Below are 18,330 nucleotides of genomic sequence, written 5' to 3' on the forward strand. Positions count from 1 at the left end.
GCGGCGCCGACGCTTCCACAGTAGCTTCTCCGGGCCCGGCGCCATCGTCCCACTTTAGTAAGTACACCACCTTGACACGCGAGAGAATTGTTTCCTACGCAGCTTGACGCTTTTTGCCAACACGCGCCTAACCCATGGGATGATTAGGCCCCAATATGGATGACGTAGCGGCATCCCAGCAGCTCATTGACGAGGGCGCGCGCGCCAACCCCGCCGACGACGACGACAGGAAACTTTCTCGGCCCAGCGCACACGACACGCCTACACCTGCGCAGAAGAAGCGGAGGAAGCGCAAGGCCAAGGCGACGAAGAAGGGCACAAAAGCGGCCCCAGAAACGAATCAGGACACGAGCAAACAGAACAACGTTCCCACGTCTTCCCCGTTTCCTTTCCCCGCGACCCAGCCAGAAGCCGACGAAATTGTCCCACCAGCGCCCAATCGCCTCTCTATGCTGTCGAGCACTTCCGAACATGCGCCCGCCGTCGAGGTACCCGACTCTCAGGTCCCCACAATCCCCACAAGCACGCCTGCTCCACCCATGTCTAGTTTCGTAGTGCCCTCGAGCGTCAAGAAGAGCAAGCGGACATACAAGAAAAGCAAAAAGGAGAAGCGGGATCAAGCCACTCAAGACGTCCTACCAGGCGAGACGGTGGACGAACTTGCGGACACAAACATGAGTGCACAGCAGCCAACTTCGCCTGTGCACACGTCTGGCCAGCGCAAGCGTTCGAGAATTGGAGATGTAGGAAGCTCTTCAGGTGCGGCGGCAGATGTAACACCTGCTCCAGCCAAAAAGCGGAAGATTGGTACGCCAAGGTCGGCAACTACTGTACAAGATCTGCTGGAAACGGACCCCATTGAAGACGACAGCAATTCTCCGCCCGCCAAAAAGACAAGACTGAAGCGAGTGAAGAAACCGCTGACACCGATTGCCAAGTTCAAAGACGTTTACAAAATTCCCACAGATGAGGCGGATGATATGAACGAGGACGGCGAGGCTCAGTTACCCCCTGTTGACGATGCTCCCGTACCGTCTGGAGAGGAAAGGGAAGCGGATGCACAAGAGAATCCTTCTCACAAGAAGCGCAGCGCAAGCAAATACAAGACGGTGAATAACGGCGAGGTCTACGACTGGGCTGCTCCGGTGCGCAAACCTGGCAAGTCGCCAAATAGGACATCCAGCAACCAACTTGACGATGATGAAATCATGAGAGACCCTGTCTCGAGTGATGATGAGGTTCCTGCAGACCCTCCTTATGAAGGCGATAGGAGCGAAAAGAAGACACCCAAGAAGACACCCAAGAAAAGGAAGCGAAGAAAGACAGCAGAAGAGACGCCGGACACGGTCCATGCAAGCGTGGGACGACTTCGCAGAAGCAATGGCAACCTCATCAATTCACTGTCTTCGGCCGAACGCGCACTCAACACCTGCCGCGATCTGGGCCATCCTCCGGATTTACGAACAACGGGTGACTTCACGAATGACGAAGAAGAACTGATTCGCAGAGCCATCAGAGACTTCCAGCAACGAAAGGGGCTGGACACGTCAGAACTGGTTGAGATTATTCAATGGAATTATCAGGATCCCAGGTTGCAGGGCCAGCCTGGGCTTTTCCGAAGTAAGAGTGACTGGTCGCCTCAAGATCTCGAGGACTCGCGGGAAAGTGAAGAGTTCTGGGACGAAATTAGGAGCATTGGGGTGAGACGCTCGCATGACAGAATGAGGAGACATATTCGTCACCTATATCACCAGTTCAAGAGCGGCGCATGGACGGAAGAGGAGGACGAGCAACTCCGAAATCTGCACGCGGTGTATCCCAATCAATGGAAGCTCATCTCGGTCAGCATGGGGGATCGTTCCATGCCTGACTGTGTGAACCGATGGCGCGACTATCTGCAATATGGCGACAACCGAAAGACATCTCGGTGGACTGAGGAGGAAGAACAGCTTCTTGTCCGCGCAGTGACGACGGTTGCACAGAGAGACGAGGACCACCGCGCCGAGTCGGGCCAACCGCCGCGGGACGAGTACACGAGTAAAGATATCAACTGGCCTCAGGTGGCTCGTGAGATGGGCAACTCACGTAGTCGCATTCAGGCTTCAGTCAAATGGGCGCGATTGCAGAAGCGCGAAAATCCACCTGTGATCCAGATAGAACACAGGCCCAGAGCGTCAGGTGTACAGTCTAAACAGAGCGACGAAGCCACTGATAAGAAAGCTGGGCGAGGTCGAAAGAAGAATGCCCGGAATGGAAAGGGATCTGGAGGCCCTCAAAACACGCACAAGTCACAGGAGTGGATTGAGAATTCAGATGAGGAAGGGCCAGTCGAGCGCGAGAAGGAGGTCGAAGACGAGCCTGAACCCGAAGCGAGTGTTACAGCAAGCAAAAAATCTCGCAAATCAAAGAGCTCGACGGATCAGCTTCAGAGCCCGGATCTAGAGGAGGCACTTGACGACCACGAGCTAGCTCATTCACCACCGCCGAAGAAACGTGGACGGGCGCGGAAAAGCGAAAACTCGGAAGCTGACAAGCCCAAGAAGCGTCGCAGGTCGAGTAGGGAAGAGGATGAGATGGAAAATGGTGAGCTAGAGCAAGATCATGGCAACGATGAGACCAGCGTCCCGTCATCTCAAAAGAAGAAGAAGAAGGAACGAGGTCGGAAAAAGAAGAGTGAGGAAACAGACAAGCGCGGGGAGGGTGGAGAATCGGAGAGGCAGGTGGTAGAAGAGGGGCTTGAGGACCAAGAAGATGGGGCTCAGCAGGATGAAGACGAAGATGGCCTAGAACAGGATGAGCAGCTGCAGGAGGAACAAGGTGGAGATGAGCGAGAAGAGCAAGCGCAGGACGATCAAGTAGAAGACGACGAATCACGAGAAGAAAGCGAGGACATGGTACAAGAGGGTGGCAGTGAGGCTGCCCAAGACAGTGAGCAGGAGTCTGCCGAAGCGGAGGACCGGGGATCTGTCGAAGTGGAGAAGCAGGCTTCTGCTATGCCGGCGACACCATCACTTGAACAGAATGGCGTGTCGGATAAGTTGGTGGCGCCAGGCGTTGATCAAATGCTCTGGGGCGACAAGTACGATCTGATCTTCAAGCTGCAAGATCGGAGGGACGACTACGAGGAAGACATTGACTGGGAGGATGTTCGGAAAGATCAGGGGTACCCATGGTCGCGACAAACTCTCGAGTCAGCGCTGCATGGGTTGATTCAACTTCTTCGCGACAATGGCAGAGAGGTGGATAGCGACGACTTTCCCGGTACCGTGGATGATGTTATGGACTTTATCAGCGAAGAGCATGGGGACGAGCTTGAAGACCACTACGGAGCGGCGTAGGAGTGGATGTTTGACGAAGGGGCACAGCGTCGTGGTTGCAAAGCTTGGAGTGGATAGGATTTGGGGATGCTCTGGGGTAGTGCGTGTGCCGAGAGAGCGGATAAGCCGATCAGGGTCGAATCAAGCATAGCAAAGCATACGGACAAGGGCTTTTTCGTATCGGGTGACCCGTCTTCCAACCTAAATTTTCTTGGCGCCTGGTGAGGGTGTATACGAAGGCAATACGCAGCGGGCGGGGCTAGGTATGGGTCGCTAGTGCGAGGGCAGGCAAGATCTCACCACCCCATAAAAATACCCACTCGATAGACGCGGCGCATGCGCAGGGCAAGGCGTGCACAAAACAAGACAAAGCGAGTGCGAGCACGAGTGGCGGCAGGCGGCTTGGGGATGGGGTGCATTTGGTGCGCATGATGCTCGCCACATTCCAGTGTTCTAGACACGCGACACGTACTCACCGGTGGGTAGTCTATATTGTGTACAGCCACGATCAACGGAGCACGCGGGAATTCTTTCCTGTGGCCGTCGTCGGTCGCGGCTTAGCAGCGGACCAAAAAAAAAGGGCAAAAATAGAATTAAGAATGGAACAATTTTCAGGGTCACGAAACGGCGGGTGCACCCACGCGCCCCCTCGCACTCCCTTGTTGCGACCATGTTAGCTAGCGCAGGCTACGTGCTGCAAGGCTGCACAGGCAGTTACATGGCGTTATTGTTTTTGATTGAAAAAATTTCGGGGATAGCGGTACTGGTATCAGCGTGAACATGGGAATGTGTGGTGTATGGTATGTATCTGCGGCGCGAGGGCGGCTGGGTTGGGCGCGTGAGAGATAGAGAGAGGGCGGTCGGGGTGCTCCTGGCGGTGGTGGAGCGGAAAGGAAAGGGAAGCAGAGAGGCTAGCGGCTAGCATGGATGACGTAATCAGCTGGATGCGGCAATGGAGCAGCATGCAGTGATGAGCATAGCAATAGCAATAGCGCAGAACAGCGGGCCGAGGGTCTTGCACGGCACGGCATAGCGATGTCGAGAGCACCAGCACAAGAGAGAGAGCTGTGGAACAGTACAGCAAGTACGTAGAGAGGGCTTGCCAGCCTCACTCACTCGTGGTGATGGGCCGCGATAGGCTCCCTGCGTGGGCGCTCACGTGGACGCGGCTTGGCACATGTCAGGCTATCGAGCCAGCCAAGCGGCGCCGACGATGCCGTTGAACGCCCGATTTGGCCGCAGCACCCGCCCGCCCTCCATGACGTGCCCTTGTCCGCCCTTGTGCTTGTCTGCCCGCTACTGGCCCAGCAACCCTCCGTCAGCAACACACACACACACACACATATGCACACACGCCCCCGCTCGTGGCCCAACCGCGAAGCCAAACCTGATCAAAGAGCGGTGGTGCCGACGAGGCTTGGTCCTGCTGCCTCTACTACCAATCCTGCCACTACCACTGCCACCACTACCACTACTGCTACCACTACTGCCCGCTCCCCCACATTTCATCGCGACCCGGCCCTCTATTCATTCTCCCCTGCAGCTACAACTCTGTCCTCTCGCTAACACGGCGGCTTGCGCTGCTGCTCCCCTCGCTTCGTGCCGATTGTCATTACGGCTGTTTGACGACACTCTCCCCAGACAAATCAGCGCCCGCACCTTCCTCGCCACGCCGCCGCCGTTTTCGTCAACCCACTCGTTTCACTCCAAATCAAGGCCAGCGCCGCGCGCCTTGCTTCCTCAGCCCAACACGTCATTTCCCTGACCATTTAGCCGCCCCTGTGCCTGTATACTTACTCCAGCACCTGCCAAGCAACACACCTGGAGCAACATACCATCCATCTCGACTCGTAACCGCCTGGGCCGCCCGTTTTCTGCATTCCGCCTTGCTGCATTGTTCTCGCTTTCGACAAATTGGGAGCCATGGAGCGAGTCCGACCACAACCCGCGCCCCATGCACCGGCTCGCCGCATGTCGGTATTTGCAGAGGTTGGGCTGATGGATGAGAGCAAAATTCAAGAAGAGCGCAGTCCGGTGCGCGCACATGGCGAGGCATTGCGCAAGTTGCGGCCTGCCAAGGTGTTGAGGTTCCGAAGCCACAACAGCATCTTTGACGAAAGAGGAGAAAAATTAAGCGACGATGAGGATGAATGGGAGTCGGTATATGACGAAGACGAAACAAACGACTCGCTGCCGTCCATGACGACCTCTGCTACGCAAACCTTTATTCCCACAAAGATCTATCGCCTGGGACTGCTGAGTCTGTTGCTGGCTCTGATGCTGCCAATCATGCAGCTCAACCCGCTCAAACGCGTTGGTGTAATAGGTGGCATGATCCCAGCCAACTCGATTGAAGCCAGCCCTGAGAACTCGGTTCTCGTCAGACGCGAGGATAGTCCTACCGACGCATGTAGGCGATGGAGTGGTCAGAGCGCAGTCGTGAACGGTACACTGTACATGTACGGCTTCCGCAGGACTACCGAGGCTCAGCAGACGCAAAACACGTGGAGTGAGTTCTTTTTTCACCATGCTTTTTGTGTATCTACAGCACTAACTGGAAACAGATAACGACTTCCTCACTCTCGACCTTACTCAGTCCTGGCAGATTAGTTCGCCCGCTCTTACTGGTCTTCCCAAGCCCGTCGGCCCGCCTGCTGTGTCGCTTGGCCAGCTTTGGGCATCTCCTGACTCGCTATGGCTTTATGGCGGTCAGTTTTCAGACAGTCCCATCGTCAAAGCAGGAAACAATTCGGTTTGGGAATACAACATTGGAAGTAAACAGTGGATCGAACATCCAGACCCGAAGACTTCTTCTGGAACTGAATCGGAGAGCGGTGGACAGTCGGTACAGCGCGTTGCTGAGGGTGCTGGTTTGACTGTGAGCACGCTGGGCAGAGGCTTCTACTTTGCTGGCCACCTGGATTTTCTCACGACTGAAAACTGGAGCAACCAAATTGCAAGAGTCTACTTGAAGAGCTTGTTGGAATTCACCTTTCCTGGCCGCACCAACGACAATGTTGAATCTTTGGGCAACGGAAAAACGGCTGGCTCGGACGGTGTGTACCGCAACATCACCTACGGTGGACTCCAAAATACAGCCTCGTTTCCTCAGCGCGCGGATAGTGCTCTCGTGTACGTCCCTGGCTTTGGCAAGGAAGGCTTGTTGATTGGTCTCACCGGTGGTGACAATGCTACTTTTGTAAGTTCGATTCACACATGCTTGATCAGAATTCTGACCATAGCAGACGCAAATGAACACCATCGACGTCTACGACATCGCGACATCGACATGGTACAAGCAGAGCACTGCAGGCAACACGCCTGAATACCGCGTTAATCCCTGTACTGTTGTTGCAGCCGCTGCCGAGTGAGTTGACCGGCTGCGCCATTATACTTTCATCCCAATCTAATGCAAATTTTAGCGGCTCGTCTTACAACATCTACATGTTCGCCGGTCAGGACCTAACACCAGCCGGCAACCAGACGCAGCGAAACGATATGTGGATTCTGTCTGTCCCGTCTTTCACTTGGATCGAAGTTGACCAGGGTACCGCAAAGGCGAGTATTCCTCCTCCCCGTGCCGGACATCTTTGCCAGGCTTGGGACGCACAAATGATTGTTCTGGGCGGCTACAATACCGACCTCGGCTGCGACACGCCCGGCATCTACGTCTTCAACATGAGCAGTCTCAGCTGGAGCAACCAGTTCACCGCCGTGACAGCAAAGAACGCGCTGCAGAGATACAACAAGGATGACAAGGGCAGCACCGGTAACCCACTCGCCCAGCAGATCAACCAACGAGGATACGGCGTCGACGCCGGTGTACAAGGTTCATACGGCTACGCAGTCCCTGAGCCCGTACGCAAAGTCATCGGAGGTGGACCGACCGGCGGCGCAACGCTGACTGCACCTCAACAAACAGCCACACAAGGCCCCCTCGCAACCGGCAAACCGCAAACCTACACCGTGACCGGCCCGGACGGCGCAACCATCACCAACGTACTCTACGGAAACCCTTCTGGAGGTAATGACGGCCCCAACATTGGTGCCATTATTGCAGGCGTCATTGCCGGCGTCTTCTTTGTTATAGCCGCCTACTTTGCCTTTTGCGCCTGGATCTACCGCCGCCAAGTCAAAATCTGGAAGGAACACGCCGCCGTGCAGCAAAAACGCGCCAACGCCGCTGCCGAGAAAAACGGCACATATGCCTCTTCGTCGGGAAAACTGAGTTCGGAACGCACACCTGGCACAGTCGGTGGAAGCAGCCAGGGTGGCCCAAGCGGCGGCTCGTTTGACATTGCGAGGGAAAACGGCACCACGGCGTATGGCGGACCAGGCGAAACGTGGGGCCGAAGAAATAGCGAGGGCAGCGTTGTCGATAGTCTGTTGAACGGACAGGAGCCGTGTTTCTGGGGCGCAAAAGGTGTGCTGCTGAATCCGAGGAGAAGTCTGAGGGTTATCAATCGGGATTAACGGGGATTGCAAGGGTGATACGACGTGGATTTGTCCATCTCTCTCCTTGTACTTACTCTCCCCCCCCCTTTTTTTCCCTTTCTGGTTCCCTCGACGATTCCCCCCCCCCTTTTTTTCCCTTTCTGGTTCCCTCGACGATTCCCCCCCCCTTTTTTTGGTTTCTTTCCTCTCTCTCTCTCTCTTTGGAGTTCATTTTCCAGCCAAAGTTGTTGAGCCCTGTTTTTTTTCCCCCCACTTTCTCATCAACCCATTTTCTCGTTTTTTTTTTGACATGTCCCCTACGATAACCCAAATCCCTAACGCAAAGCATTGCCTTGGCGGGGTGACAAAACGTACTACTACTACTACTACTACTACTACTACTACTACTACTACTACATACAGACATACTTAATTATGGATAATTACATGGGATGCGAAGAATGGTTTATGCAGAGTAGGTGGCTAACTGGCTGGCTGGCTGGCTGGCTGGATGGATGCCGGTATACGAAATGTGTAGATGTGGAATAGTAAATAATGAAATCGAGTAGTATATCATCATCAAGCATGTATGTGTATGCATGGATGCAATGCATGTTGCTGTATTTTCATTGTGACTTATTTTTTTTTCTTCACGAGCAAGACAAAGAAGTAACGAGGATGAATGAGCTTGTGATTGTGATTGTAATTGAAGATTTCATTTTCCCATTTTGTGCCAGTACCAGAGTGAACTACTACTACTACTACTACTCAGAGGCCTTGTGGTATGTTACTTTGCTCCAAGGCTGTCTGGGGGATTGCTTGAGACGAGTCAGATGAGTCTGTAGAGAAAGTCCATCAGACTATCCACGGTATCCATATCCACGCATCACTCATCCCTCGCGCACATCCCCATCAATGCCCATGGCAAAGCACGACACAGCCGCCATCTTGGCGACTCCCCATCCACTCACAATCTCATCGTTGCGCGGCGGCGTCGTATACCGAAAGTACTCGTCTGCATCCGCGCAGCCAGGCTTGGTGTAGTACTTGCAAAAGGAGCCACCGGCCTGCTGGATCTCGGCCGCCTTGTACGCCAACCTCGAGCCAAACGATACGCACATGTTGCGCGCGGCAATGAGCGCACATCCGGGTGATTTGATGTTCGCGCACACGTACACGTCGCCGGGGTTGAGGCGCGCGGGCGGAGCGGGAATGAGTGCCGAGACTGTGGTGGACTCGATGCGCGAGACGTGCACATCTGCGGGAAGAGCATACTGCTTCTGCGCTTCTCCTTGACGACCCGAGTCTTGTTCACCTGGGACGGAGCGCCGGCGCGGCGGAACCGGCATATGAGGCACCTTCTTGCAGCGGACGTTGCCCGCGAGCGCACCCACATCGTCATCGAGGAGAAAGTAGGCCGAGAACTCTTCCAGCGTGGTGACGTGATCAAAGTCCTCGCAGAACCTGTTGTAGAAGGTGCACTCGATGCCCCTGTCCTTGAGGACAAAGGATACGTCGTGCTTGACGTGGGAGGGGAGCGTGAGGCAGAGGCCAAAGTGCGCTTCGGTGAGGTACGCGTAGTATCCATTGTGGTGTTTGGGGAAGATCTTGACCAAGGGCGGGCCTGGGGCGATGCTGGAGGCCGTGTCCAAGTCGCCGAGGGCAGGCGCGTTGTTGGTGTCGCTGGACTCGAGAGTGGCAATCGGAGCCTCGACAGTGTGTGGAGCATCCTGGCTGGCCTTGACTTCGGCGGAGAGAGACGTCGGAGAGTCAGACTCGGGGAATGGTACGGCTTGAGTGAAGCTGGCCAGGCCGAGGAGGCCGTACATGAGGTGGGTGACTCGCATGACGGCTACTGCCCAGGTATTAGCTATTTCGAAATCGAGTGGAAATCAAGTCACTTGCCTTGTATCGGTTGTCTGTGATGCAATTGGTGTCGGCAATAGGTTTGAAGTGAGACTTAGGTTCAGGTTGTAGTTGCTGAGGTGGAAGGAAAGAGCAAAGTTGGCGAGGGCGGTTCGCGTTATATACTGAGTGGGTGGGTGGCGGGTGTGATGGTGAAGGCAGCAGTAGAGCCCGCGCGCGTTCACTGTTTGCTACTCTTGGCAATCAAATCACCAGCTAGAGGTGAGAGTATTACGTTATTTGTGTATAGCGCGGGCTCACTCAGCTCTGGTCGAGTCTTCGCAGCAGTAAAAAGTCACTTGCAAAACAGTAGATACCAAACACTGCCCACCCGTTCAGCAACGGAAATATGAAAGGTTGCGGGTTTATGACCTCCGAATTCTGATCTTACTATTATACATCATCTATGGATCAAGGTCGCGGTTAATGTTGTACTGTCGATATCCGAACCCATCCATTGTAACCCAATGGCCCAATGCTTCCATTTCATCCCAGATTTCAGGGTATCGTTTCTTGATCCATGCTTCGACGCGTTGTTGCTTCTCGCCATTCGCAGTACAGTTGAACCAACTACCTAGGCTGGGCCCTGTTAGCATGCTGATAGAAAGAATGGTCCATCAAAGGAGACATACATTTGCAAATCTAGAGTGAAGCCATACTCGTCCTCCACCGTCTCTATAAGAGCCATGGCCTCGTCATGATTGTGGTTTCTTGCAATGGCTGACATGTAAGCTGTCCAGATGGGCTTGTCAATGTCAATATCCTGCTGTTTCAGGCGTGCCCAGATGGATCTGGCATGGTCAGATCCAAAATGCATACCCTCGCAGGCTCTGAAGGCTATGAGTATGCTGTTGTACGAAGGGCCTTCCCTTGACTCGCAAATATCCCTCCAGAACATGAGCGCCTTCCTGTTCTCACCAGTGGCAGCGTAGGCAAGCATCAAAGAATTGCGCAGCTTCGTGTCCATGTCCACACTGAGGTCCAGCTTCAGCTGGTTATGTGTCAACTCTAGAGACTCGGCATCAGCGCACCGAGCGAAACCGGTAAAGGCCTCGACATAAACCTCTTTTGTGGCAGTATGGGTTGGGCTAATATGGTTGCGCATGTGGAAGAAGACGTGACAAGCCATGTCCGACCGGTTCCTGGCGAAGAAGTTGCGCATGATGGGTATCCGGTCTTCACGGGGCGTTTCGGGAAAGACGTTGCGTATAATTTGGTAGCCATCCCAAGCATCTGCTGTGCTGGTTTCGCCATCCAGTATGAATACAGAAAGAGCCTTTTGGATAATCTTTCGCTGAACTGGTGCGTATTGATGCGCATGCACTTGCAAAAGGTCCATGGCATCCGGGATCTCGCCCCTCCGAAGATGCAAGAGGGTAAGTGCGGCGACGGTTTCGGGAGTAAAGTTGGCCTTGCGCTCATGTAGATCATCTACCATGGCCATCAACTCGTCAAAGTAGTGCTGCTTGGATCCACAGAGAGCTAGTATTAGTTGATTGATGGCCGCGACACTGCGATCGCTGCCTGAGAAGCAGCCCTGAAGGTTGAAGTAGGCAGCCCTAGCTCCATCGAGATCTCCAACCGAAATGCGGTATGTAATCTGCATTGTGTAGGTTGTTTCGTCTGGGATGATACCACGATGCTCACCCAAAACGATGTAACGCTCAGCAGAGTAGGGGTCTGATTGCGACATGCAGTATTCTACCAAGGTGTTGATGGTATCAATGTCTGGTCGGATGACAGGGATTTTGGGGTTTTTTTGACGCGCCTGATCGTTGCGGCGAATGAGTACATCGATCATGCGATTGACCTCGTCGGGCCCCTTGCCGATAGCGACCGACCACAGAAAGATGGCGTCCCACGATTCCTTGCTAGGCATTTCACCTTTGAGCAGATTGGCAACCATCTGGTGACCAAAAGCTAGATCGTTGGTGGCGGCGCAAGCCTTGAACAACACAGAGCTTGTCTTCCCGGGGATCGTCGCGGGTCTTCCGAACTTGTTGAAAACTGGCTTTGTATACCAAAACTTGGCACTTTCCACGTCGCCCTTCTCGGCATAGAATGAGACTAGTGACGATTGTATTTGCACCGTCAGGGGAACCGAACAGGCCTCTAGCATTTCTATCGTTTTCTGTACTTCAGCCGGGTTACCTTCCTTGACAACGCCTGCAAGCACAGTCTTCCATGCGCTTGTGCAAGCCTTTTGTTGAGCAGCGGTTGCTTTGGGGTCGAAGGAGAAGGCGAGGGCGATTTGCCTGGCCTCAGCAGCAGCACCAAAGAGGGACAATAGCTGAATCTGCTTTGATTTTAGGTACATGTCGAATGCTGCATCGGATTCCTTGGTGCTTTCGTTTCCATCTTGGGCCTGGTGTTCACTGCTTGATTTTGCAAGCTCGTCAATGAGCATTAGGCCGAATGGGATATGCCACTTGCCAACCACGTCTGGTCGTCTTGGGGCTACCATCAACTCGTCCAAAATAGTGTCTAGCTCTCTTCTGGTGAGCCAGGCCTGTCCGTCGTCCTTGGGGTTCTCCTGCAGATAGTGAAGTGCCTGGTAGGCGCTCGCTACGTGGAAGTCTTCAAATTTTCCCTTTCGCAGGGCAAAAAAGTCCTTGATGGCTTGGGCGACTTCGGATGGCTGGGGGGGTCTGAGGGCATTGTCTTTTGCGTATGTCACCTCGGTCATCTTCTCGAGTCCGGCGGGGGTCTCGGCAGGCTTCAGCTTGCGCTGCTGCTTGAAGAGGTTGCCGAAGAATGTGCGACGCTGCGTGTGGGTGAGGGGCCGGGTGCCATGCTGGCTGAGTGCGCGCGGGTGAATGGCTCGATGGCGACATCCGCGGTACAAGAGAGGCTCGTTGGCGATGAGGTTGCGAAAGACGACGCGGGTCAAGTGTGAGGGCATGGTGGCGGTAGTAGCCGTGACGTCGCCGAAAGAGCAATTGGCGTGCAGGAGACGCAGATTATCTACGGGAATGCAGTCTCCATGGGGCGGAACAGGGCGCAGAAACGATATATACACGAAGAAGACGGGGCGACAGGGCGGGCGCAGACTGCGGGGGGAGGCGAATGGGGAGGGGAGCGCGGCGGCAGGTCCTGGCCTGGTGAAATGATATGGCGCTAACTAAGAAAGCAGGCACGCACCTAATCAACCTCCGGCCGCCGACGCCGCCGCATATCGAAAAGTCACTTGGCAGCGACAGCGACAGCGACAGTGAAAAGAGAGCGCCCCGCCAACATGTCTCTGATGCGGCTGCCCATCCGGCCCGCGCTTTCTGCACGCGCGACATGCATCCGGTGCTTCTCGTCGGGCGCGAAGAAGCAAGGTGCGCAGCCAATTCCCATTCTTGTGCCTCTGTCGATTCCTCACCACCGCCCCTCTCTAACACGATAGCTCCAGAGGATGTCCTGGATATCCTCGCAAACAGCACTGCCGCCCGCCACCCCGCCAATGCCCCCGCCGCCAGCCAGCCGCGCGCCAACGAATCCGCAGCCTCACGCTTCGTCCGCAGTGTAGGCCTCGATCGCGCATCCTCGACCCCATCCCGCGAGCTCGCCGAGTCAGAGCGACTCGCGCAGTACCAGCGACAGGTTTTCCGCAGATGGCAGCCCGGCGATGTGTATGCGCCGCACGATCTGAGCGGGACGGAGCAGAAGAAGTGGAAGCAGGGACGCAAGAAGCCGCAGGAGGATGCTTTTGATGTCTTAGGCGTCAATCCTGTTATGGAATACAAGGTGCGGAGGGAATGCACGCGGCAGGTTGACGACGGCTAACGGCGCCGGCAGAACTTCACCATCATGTCCGAGTACATGACCGAAATGGGGCGCATCAAGCACTCAAAGGACACCGGACTGCGGCCAAAGAACCAGCGCAAGATTGCCAAGGCCATACGGAGGGCCGTCGGCCTGGGTCTGATGCCCAGCGTGCACAGGCATCCATTGGTGCTGAAGAAGAGCTCGCCCGCACGGTTCTTGTAAGAAATACCGAGCGTGTACAATACCACTGAATTCGACTTGTATAGCGTCGCCGTTGAGTGCATTTGCACTGCATGCACAGGCTGCACCAAACTATGAATGGCATGAATGCGACCGCAAATGTTCAAAACCGACATGGCCGTTGTTCCTTTGCTTTTCTTTCACCACCAAGTCAAACTCGTCTTCAGATGCACTTCTCCAAGTAATCAATCTACTGACTACCGTTCAACCTCAATCACAGTCATCGTCCCCATTCTCGGCAATCCACGCCTCAATAACCCGGTGCTGTTTCTCCACAATATCCATGGCAATGTCATCGTCATAAAGGTCATACCACCCCGGACTCTCATGTGGCGGGTCACCCGCCCACACCATGCCAAACTCATCCGCATGCTGCGTCTCCGGGCGATAAATACCACCATACGCCCACGGACAAGTCCCAATATACGGGCCATGATTCATGAAATCCTGCATGACGGCCCCGATAATCGTGTCAAAGTACTGATCCTTGTGCGTAGTGCTCGCGCTGCTCAAATAAGGGTACTCCTTATCCTTGTTCTCCCAGTTGTCGCGGGCCATGCCGAATTCCTCGAGGAACACGGGCTTGCCAATGTCGGTGGCCCACGCACTCGAGTTCTTGACAAAGTCGGACGCGAACTTCTGCGAGGCCGCCAGGTTGGCTTCGCTGGCGTTGTACATGTCGTAGACACCCCAGTTCTGCACCCAGCAGTGCGTCGTGGCGTACGAGACGGTGGAGAAGTTGTGCACCCGCTTGAAGTAGTACTCGCCTTGCTTGGACTCGAGGCCCACGCTGATGAGCTGCCGCGCTGACATGGAGTGGATGTAGCGCGATATCCGGTCTACCCACGGGAACAGCAAATCGTCTGGATTAGGCTTGAGGAAAATATTGTAGGGACCCGTGAATCCTACTTGATCAGACGGCTGGGGTTCATTGGCCAGCTGCCATGTCATGATGGTCGGGTCTTCGGTGTAAAGACGTCCCGTGACGGTGTTGCGCCGGCTCATGACAGTTTTGATGTGGTCTTTGTACCATTGCTCTGCTTGCGTGTTGTTGTAAATCAGGTTGGCGTATGCGGTGAACTCGTTGTACGAAGCCGCATCAACGCCTTGTACGGTGTAGTTTCCCCATCCTGTGCCGGGCGTCTCGCGCTGAGGCGGCGCTGTCAGATTCCAGCTTGGGGGATACGGGATTTTGGTGTTGTTGGTTGCCCACGACACGTATTGGGCAAAGCCACCGCTCCACTGCCACTCGTTGTTGAGGGTCATGGTAGCGCGCATACCACGTTTTGACATTTCAGCAAGGCAAATGTCGAGACCTTTGAAGATTTCCTCGTTGTACTCGCCAGGGGCTTGCTGTAGAGCGGGTGTCATCCTAAAAGGCTGCGGTGTCGGTGCGCCTTCTGACGAAGCCATGATACGAAGATGGTTTATTCCACGCTCAGCCATCTGATCCAGCTCCGTTACAAGGCGAGCGTAGTTTCCGCCTACCGAGTCGCTTGCAGCAAGATTCATACATGCCCAGTAGTTCATTCCTGAAGCATTGTTAATCTTCAAGTTTGTGTCGTGAAAATAATCATCTTACCCGTGAGATAGTACATTCCATCTTTATTATACAGCCTTGTCCCATTAACAAAAACAAAGTCATCGTCAGCGATGACGCTCTCGTTGGAACCATGGTAACTTCTTGGTAGAGCCGACCCCACAGCCAGCGAGGCCAAAAGCAACTGCAAAGAGGTTCTCATCGTGACAAGCCACAAACAAGAAACCAAGATTGACCAAGCATGTTGGACAGACGTCGGTTGGAGCTTATATATAATACACACTTCCAGCGGATCCGGCCCGCCGCCATCCATCTAGCACGCATGCCGGCGGCCGGCCAGTACCACGCCAACCAAGTAGTCCCTCATGGCCTTGACATGATATACCCCACGAATAGGATCGAGGCGGTAAATAGCGTCCATGAGCTCTAAGCAGAGCTAGAATCTTTCCAGCGACCTACTCGAGCGGCCTTGCAGCAAAGAGCCATTTTTCCTGGGGAAAATATATGGGTCTCCCAGACGCCTGATTGGAAGGGTCTAAGACAAAAAGCAACCATGCACGACTGACATCATGTGCGGAGAAACCGCCGCCCTAATTACCGGAACAAATCCATAATGGCCATGTCGTACGGAGGCAAAAGACGTTGGAGTGGCTGTGCCGGAGGGCTTCCTGAAGCAACACAAGGCGGGTAGAAGGTAGCTGTTTTGGTCGCGGAGGCTGGGCGTCCGTCTTAGCGTCGGAGAAGGGACATGGGGAAAATGGTATGATCAAGTTGGGGCGCATTTGTCCATGTGCGGATACACGAGCGTCGATCGCCGACATGCAATGGAAATGTCAACTTGGATTCCTCACCAGAAATATATACATTGGCTTCATGATGGGCTTTCGTCGTCTGGCAAGTTCATCCAAGACACCACTCGCTTGCATCTCTACATGTGCGTGTATATCCCCGTAAGTATGCCCACGCCGACACGCCCAACTCCGAAGCATCCACATTCGGACATCTACCTTGCAAACCAGGAGCCCTACACCGTCTGCGCCAACCGCCTTTCCATGAAGGTGTCGAGAAATTCCAGGCTTTCGCCGATATCCGGAGCGAGCAACGACTTTCCAGCCGTCATGGGCAGTCTCTCAGGCGCAGGGTGCGAGAGGTATATCTTCGACCGCGTCCGATGAGTCGCACAGAATAACTGTGTTACGCTCGCTTTAGCACATTGCAACCTCATACACTGTAGCACCAGACCAACAACGTACCCTCAGCCGCTTCAGAATCGCATCAAAATCACGTAGAATCCGGTGCACATTCTCATCTTCCCCTCCATCGCTCAGCACGCCTCGAAACGAGTATTTCCTCAGCGCATGGCACAGGTCTCTTTGTCTCCTGGGTACGTTTCTCTCCTGGTCCCTCGCAGAGAGGTACTGGTCGATTCCCAGAAAGGCGTCGAGCGCCTGGAACAGCAAGACCTGGTTTCCGCTAAGCCCGTCGAATTTCTCCCACGCGTTCTCGTCGGCGTCAAAGTACCCGATGCCCCAGCCGTAGAAGCCCTGGATTTTGGACAGCCAGACGGACTGCGCAATCACCTTGTCGTGCATGTTCTCCATGTAGCTGCCTGTGACGAGCCGCAGCTGCGATGTCATGTTGGCGACGTGCTGGGCGCAGGCGGCTGTGTCGCTGCGTGAGAAGGCGACAATGGCGTGCACCATGTCGCAGTAAATAGGCACACCGAAGACTTCTACATCGTAGAAGATGCGTGCAAAAGTCTCTTCGCCCGCAAGCACATTGGTTGCCATGCCACTGTTGATCTCATAGTTGTAGGTGCCGTTCGTATCGAACTTGAGAACCAGGTTGCTTGCTGGAAGTATAGATTAGTCTTTTGCTTGTACAGGATTCACATGTCGTGCATGAGGTACTGAGGGTACGCACTGTTATTGCCAGCTTCTGAGGCACAGCCAAAGTGCTGTTGCATCAGCGTCCATGGCTCTCTCAGCTCGATGGGGAGATTGACTGCCTTCTCTATCTGGGCTGCTTTTACCACTGGGATCGTAGCCCACCTGTAGGCATGTCGACTTGATGCTATGCAACAGTAAAACGCATTGTATACGTCTCGAGGAAGTTCAGCCCATCCGCCTGCGCTGACTGCTACCAGAAGCTGTCGGGAATGTTAGCTTCAACTGGTGATATTTCGTATGAGTCGTACCTTTGTCACTGCGACCACATCCACCCTCTCACGAAGCAAGTCCTGAAAGCGTAGCCGGAACGCTGAAATACGCGCCACGTTTACCTCGTCATCGAGAGAAGGCGTCGCCTGAGGCAGAAGGGGCGCCATTTCCAAGTATATATCCATGTATGCTCGAAGTGCTGCGGGCCAAGTCGAATTGTCATGATTGGCATTTGGTGGCCACGATCCTGCTCCATCCTTTTGTATCAGATCATGCAAGATCTCCCCCACTTCATGGCGCTCTGCCAGTGATTCAATCTCGCCAATCTTCTTGTTCTTGAAAGCAACTGGGTCGCACTGTTGGTGCAAGGCAGTGACATGGAACCAATCAATGATCTTGAAACAGGACGCAGCAAAGGCACCAAGGCCTCCTGGTGTGGGGAAATCTGATTCATAAGCCAAGGACTCAACTCTGGCTTTCCGGTATGTCGACGGCGGTACAAGGAGCGCTCGGCCGATGAGAAAAATGGCGCCCAAGGCAAAGATCGCAAGTAAGGCCATGTTGTAAGTCCTGAAGTACCAGGAGACAAGACTCACTGAGGAAACACGATTTATACACGACAACTCCATTCAATATATTGAACTCTCACTCAAAGGGCGTTCAATGCTAGGGCTTGAAGTAGGGGGGTGGTCCTCCAAATCATTCTCACAGTGTCAACTGGCCCATTTTCCTATTTAACATCGTCATCATCTCAGCCACCACTGGGCAATGAGTTGGTATTGTATGCAGCTCTCCTGTACAAAGAGTGCGCTGGCGGACAGGGCGTAATACCTGAAGCTAATATTAGCCCCAAAGGATCTGATATCGGGAATGCGAACAGAAAGGGTGCTTATCATCACAGTGTGAGATGAGATGAGATGAGATGAGATATGCGCATCACTTGGCAATCTAGATCTCGTCTTAGATTAGCGGCTGAGAGCTG

General features: G+C 54.2%; 8 protein-coding genes across 8 annotated transcripts; 4 read left to right on the forward strand and 4 right to left on the reverse strand.

The window, feature by feature from the left end:
• Positions 1–674: 674 nt before the first annotated feature.
• SETTUDRAFT_91473 (uncharacterized protein) lies at positions 675–2,237 on the forward strand (the record flags this gene model as incomplete). Its single annotated transcript, XM_008029265.1, has 1 exon — positions 675–2,237. A coding segment is annotated over one exon (1,563 nt), but the record flags the coding sequence as incomplete, so codon positions are not given.
• Positions 2,238–2,880: 643 nt separating this feature from the next.
• On the forward strand, positions 2,881–3,689 carry SETTUDRAFT_163736 (uncharacterized protein). The gene has a single exon (XM_008029266.1). It carries the CDS (start codon positions 2,892–2,894, stop codon positions 3,336–3,338), a length of 447 nt encoding a protein of 148 aa, XP_008027457.1. The 5' UTR covers positions 2,881–2,891; the 3' UTR covers positions 3,339–3,689.
• A 1,145-nt stretch (positions 3,690–4,834) lies between these two features.
• Positions 4,835–7,973, forward strand: SETTUDRAFT_163737 (uncharacterized protein). Its single transcript, XM_008029267.1, has 5 exons — positions 4,835–5,826; positions 5,882–6,516; positions 6,563–6,684; positions 6,740–7,867; positions 7,957–7,973. Exons 1-4 carry the CDS (start codon positions 5,241–5,243, stop codon positions 7,788–7,790), a joined length of 2,394 nt encoding a protein of 797 aa, XP_008027458.1. The 5' UTR covers positions 4,835–5,240; the 3' UTR covers positions 7,791–7,867; positions 7,957–7,973.
• A 668-nt stretch (positions 7,974–8,641) lies between these two features.
• Positions 8,642–9,598, reverse strand: SETTUDRAFT_20467 (uncharacterized protein; the record flags this gene model as incomplete). Its single annotated transcript, XM_008028705.1, has 1 exon — positions 8,642–9,598. One exon carries the CDS (start codon positions 9,596–9,598, stop codon positions 8,642–8,644), a length of 957 nt encoding a protein of 318 aa, XP_008026896.1.
• A 422-nt stretch (positions 9,599–10,020) lies between these two features.
• On the reverse strand, positions 10,021–12,558 carry SETTUDRAFT_171952 (uncharacterized protein; the record flags this gene model as incomplete). Its single annotated transcript, XM_008029268.1, has 2 exons — positions 10,021–10,235; positions 10,289–12,558. The coding sequence occupies 2 exons, from the start codon at positions 12,556–12,558 to the stop codon at positions 10,061–10,063; spliced, it is 2,445 nt and encodes an 814-aa protein (XP_008027459.1). The 3' UTR covers positions 10,021–10,060.
• Positions 12,559–12,891: 333 nt separating this feature from the next.
• On the forward strand, positions 12,892–13,789 carry SETTUDRAFT_117390 (uncharacterized protein; the record flags this gene model as incomplete). Its single annotated transcript, XM_008029269.1, has 3 exons — positions 12,892–12,979; positions 13,054–13,388; positions 13,440–13,789. 3 exons carry the CDS (start codon positions 12,892–12,894, stop codon positions 13,629–13,631), a joined length of 615 nt encoding a protein of 204 aa, XP_008027460.1. The 3' UTR covers positions 13,632–13,789.
• A 70-nt stretch (positions 13,790–13,859) lies between these two features.
• On the reverse strand, positions 13,860–15,362 carry SETTUDRAFT_171954 (glycoside hydrolase family 5 protein; the record flags this gene model as incomplete). The annotated part of the gene is made up of 2 exons (XM_008029270.1): positions 15,232–15,362; positions 13,860–15,181 (listed from the first exon to the last, which is right to left on the reverse strand). The coding sequence occupies exons 1-2, from the start codon at positions 15,245–15,247 to the stop codon at positions 13,860–13,862; spliced, it is 1,338 nt and encodes a 445-aa protein (XP_008027461.1). The 5' UTR covers positions 15,248–15,362.
• An 851-nt stretch (positions 15,363–16,213) lies between these two features.
• On the reverse strand, positions 16,214–17,908 carry SETTUDRAFT_154563 (uncharacterized protein; the record flags this gene model as incomplete). The annotated part of the gene is made up of 5 exons (XM_008029271.1): positions 16,214–16,378; positions 16,443–17,041; positions 17,113–17,338; positions 17,387–17,677; positions 17,726–17,908. The coding sequence occupies 5 exons, from the start codon at positions 17,906–17,908 to the stop codon at positions 16,214–16,216; spliced, it is 1,464 nt and encodes a 487-aa protein (XP_008027462.1).
• Between the last annotated feature and the right edge of the window lie 422 nt (positions 17,909–18,330).

This window comes from Exserohilum turcica, assembly GCF_000359705.1.
Source record: "Exserohilum turcica Et28A unplaced genomic scaffold SETTUscaffold_3, whole genome shotgun sequence".
NCBI lineage: Eukaryota > Fungi > Ascomycota > Dothideomycetes > Pleosporales > Pleosporaceae > Exserohilum > Exserohilum turcicum.

Bases quoted from the DNA above. Each gene is read 5' to 3' on its own strand.
- SETTUDRAFT_163736 (XM_008029266.1), top strand. From the start codon at position 2,892: ATGGTACAAGAGGGTGGCAGTGAGGCTGCCCAAGACAGTGAGCAGGAG.
- SETTUDRAFT_163737 (XM_008029267.1), top strand. From the start codon at position 5,241: ATGGAGCGAGTCCGACCACAACCCGCGCCCCATGCACCGGCTCGCCGC. The intron at 6,517-6,562 runs GTAAGTTCGATT...TGACCATAGCAG, and splicing joins GTGGTGACAATGCTACTTTT to ACGCAAATGAACACCATCGA. The intron at 6,685-6,739 runs GTGAGTTGACCG...TGCAAATTTTAG, and splicing joins GTTGTTGCAGCCGCTGCCGA to CGGCTCGTCTTACAACATCT.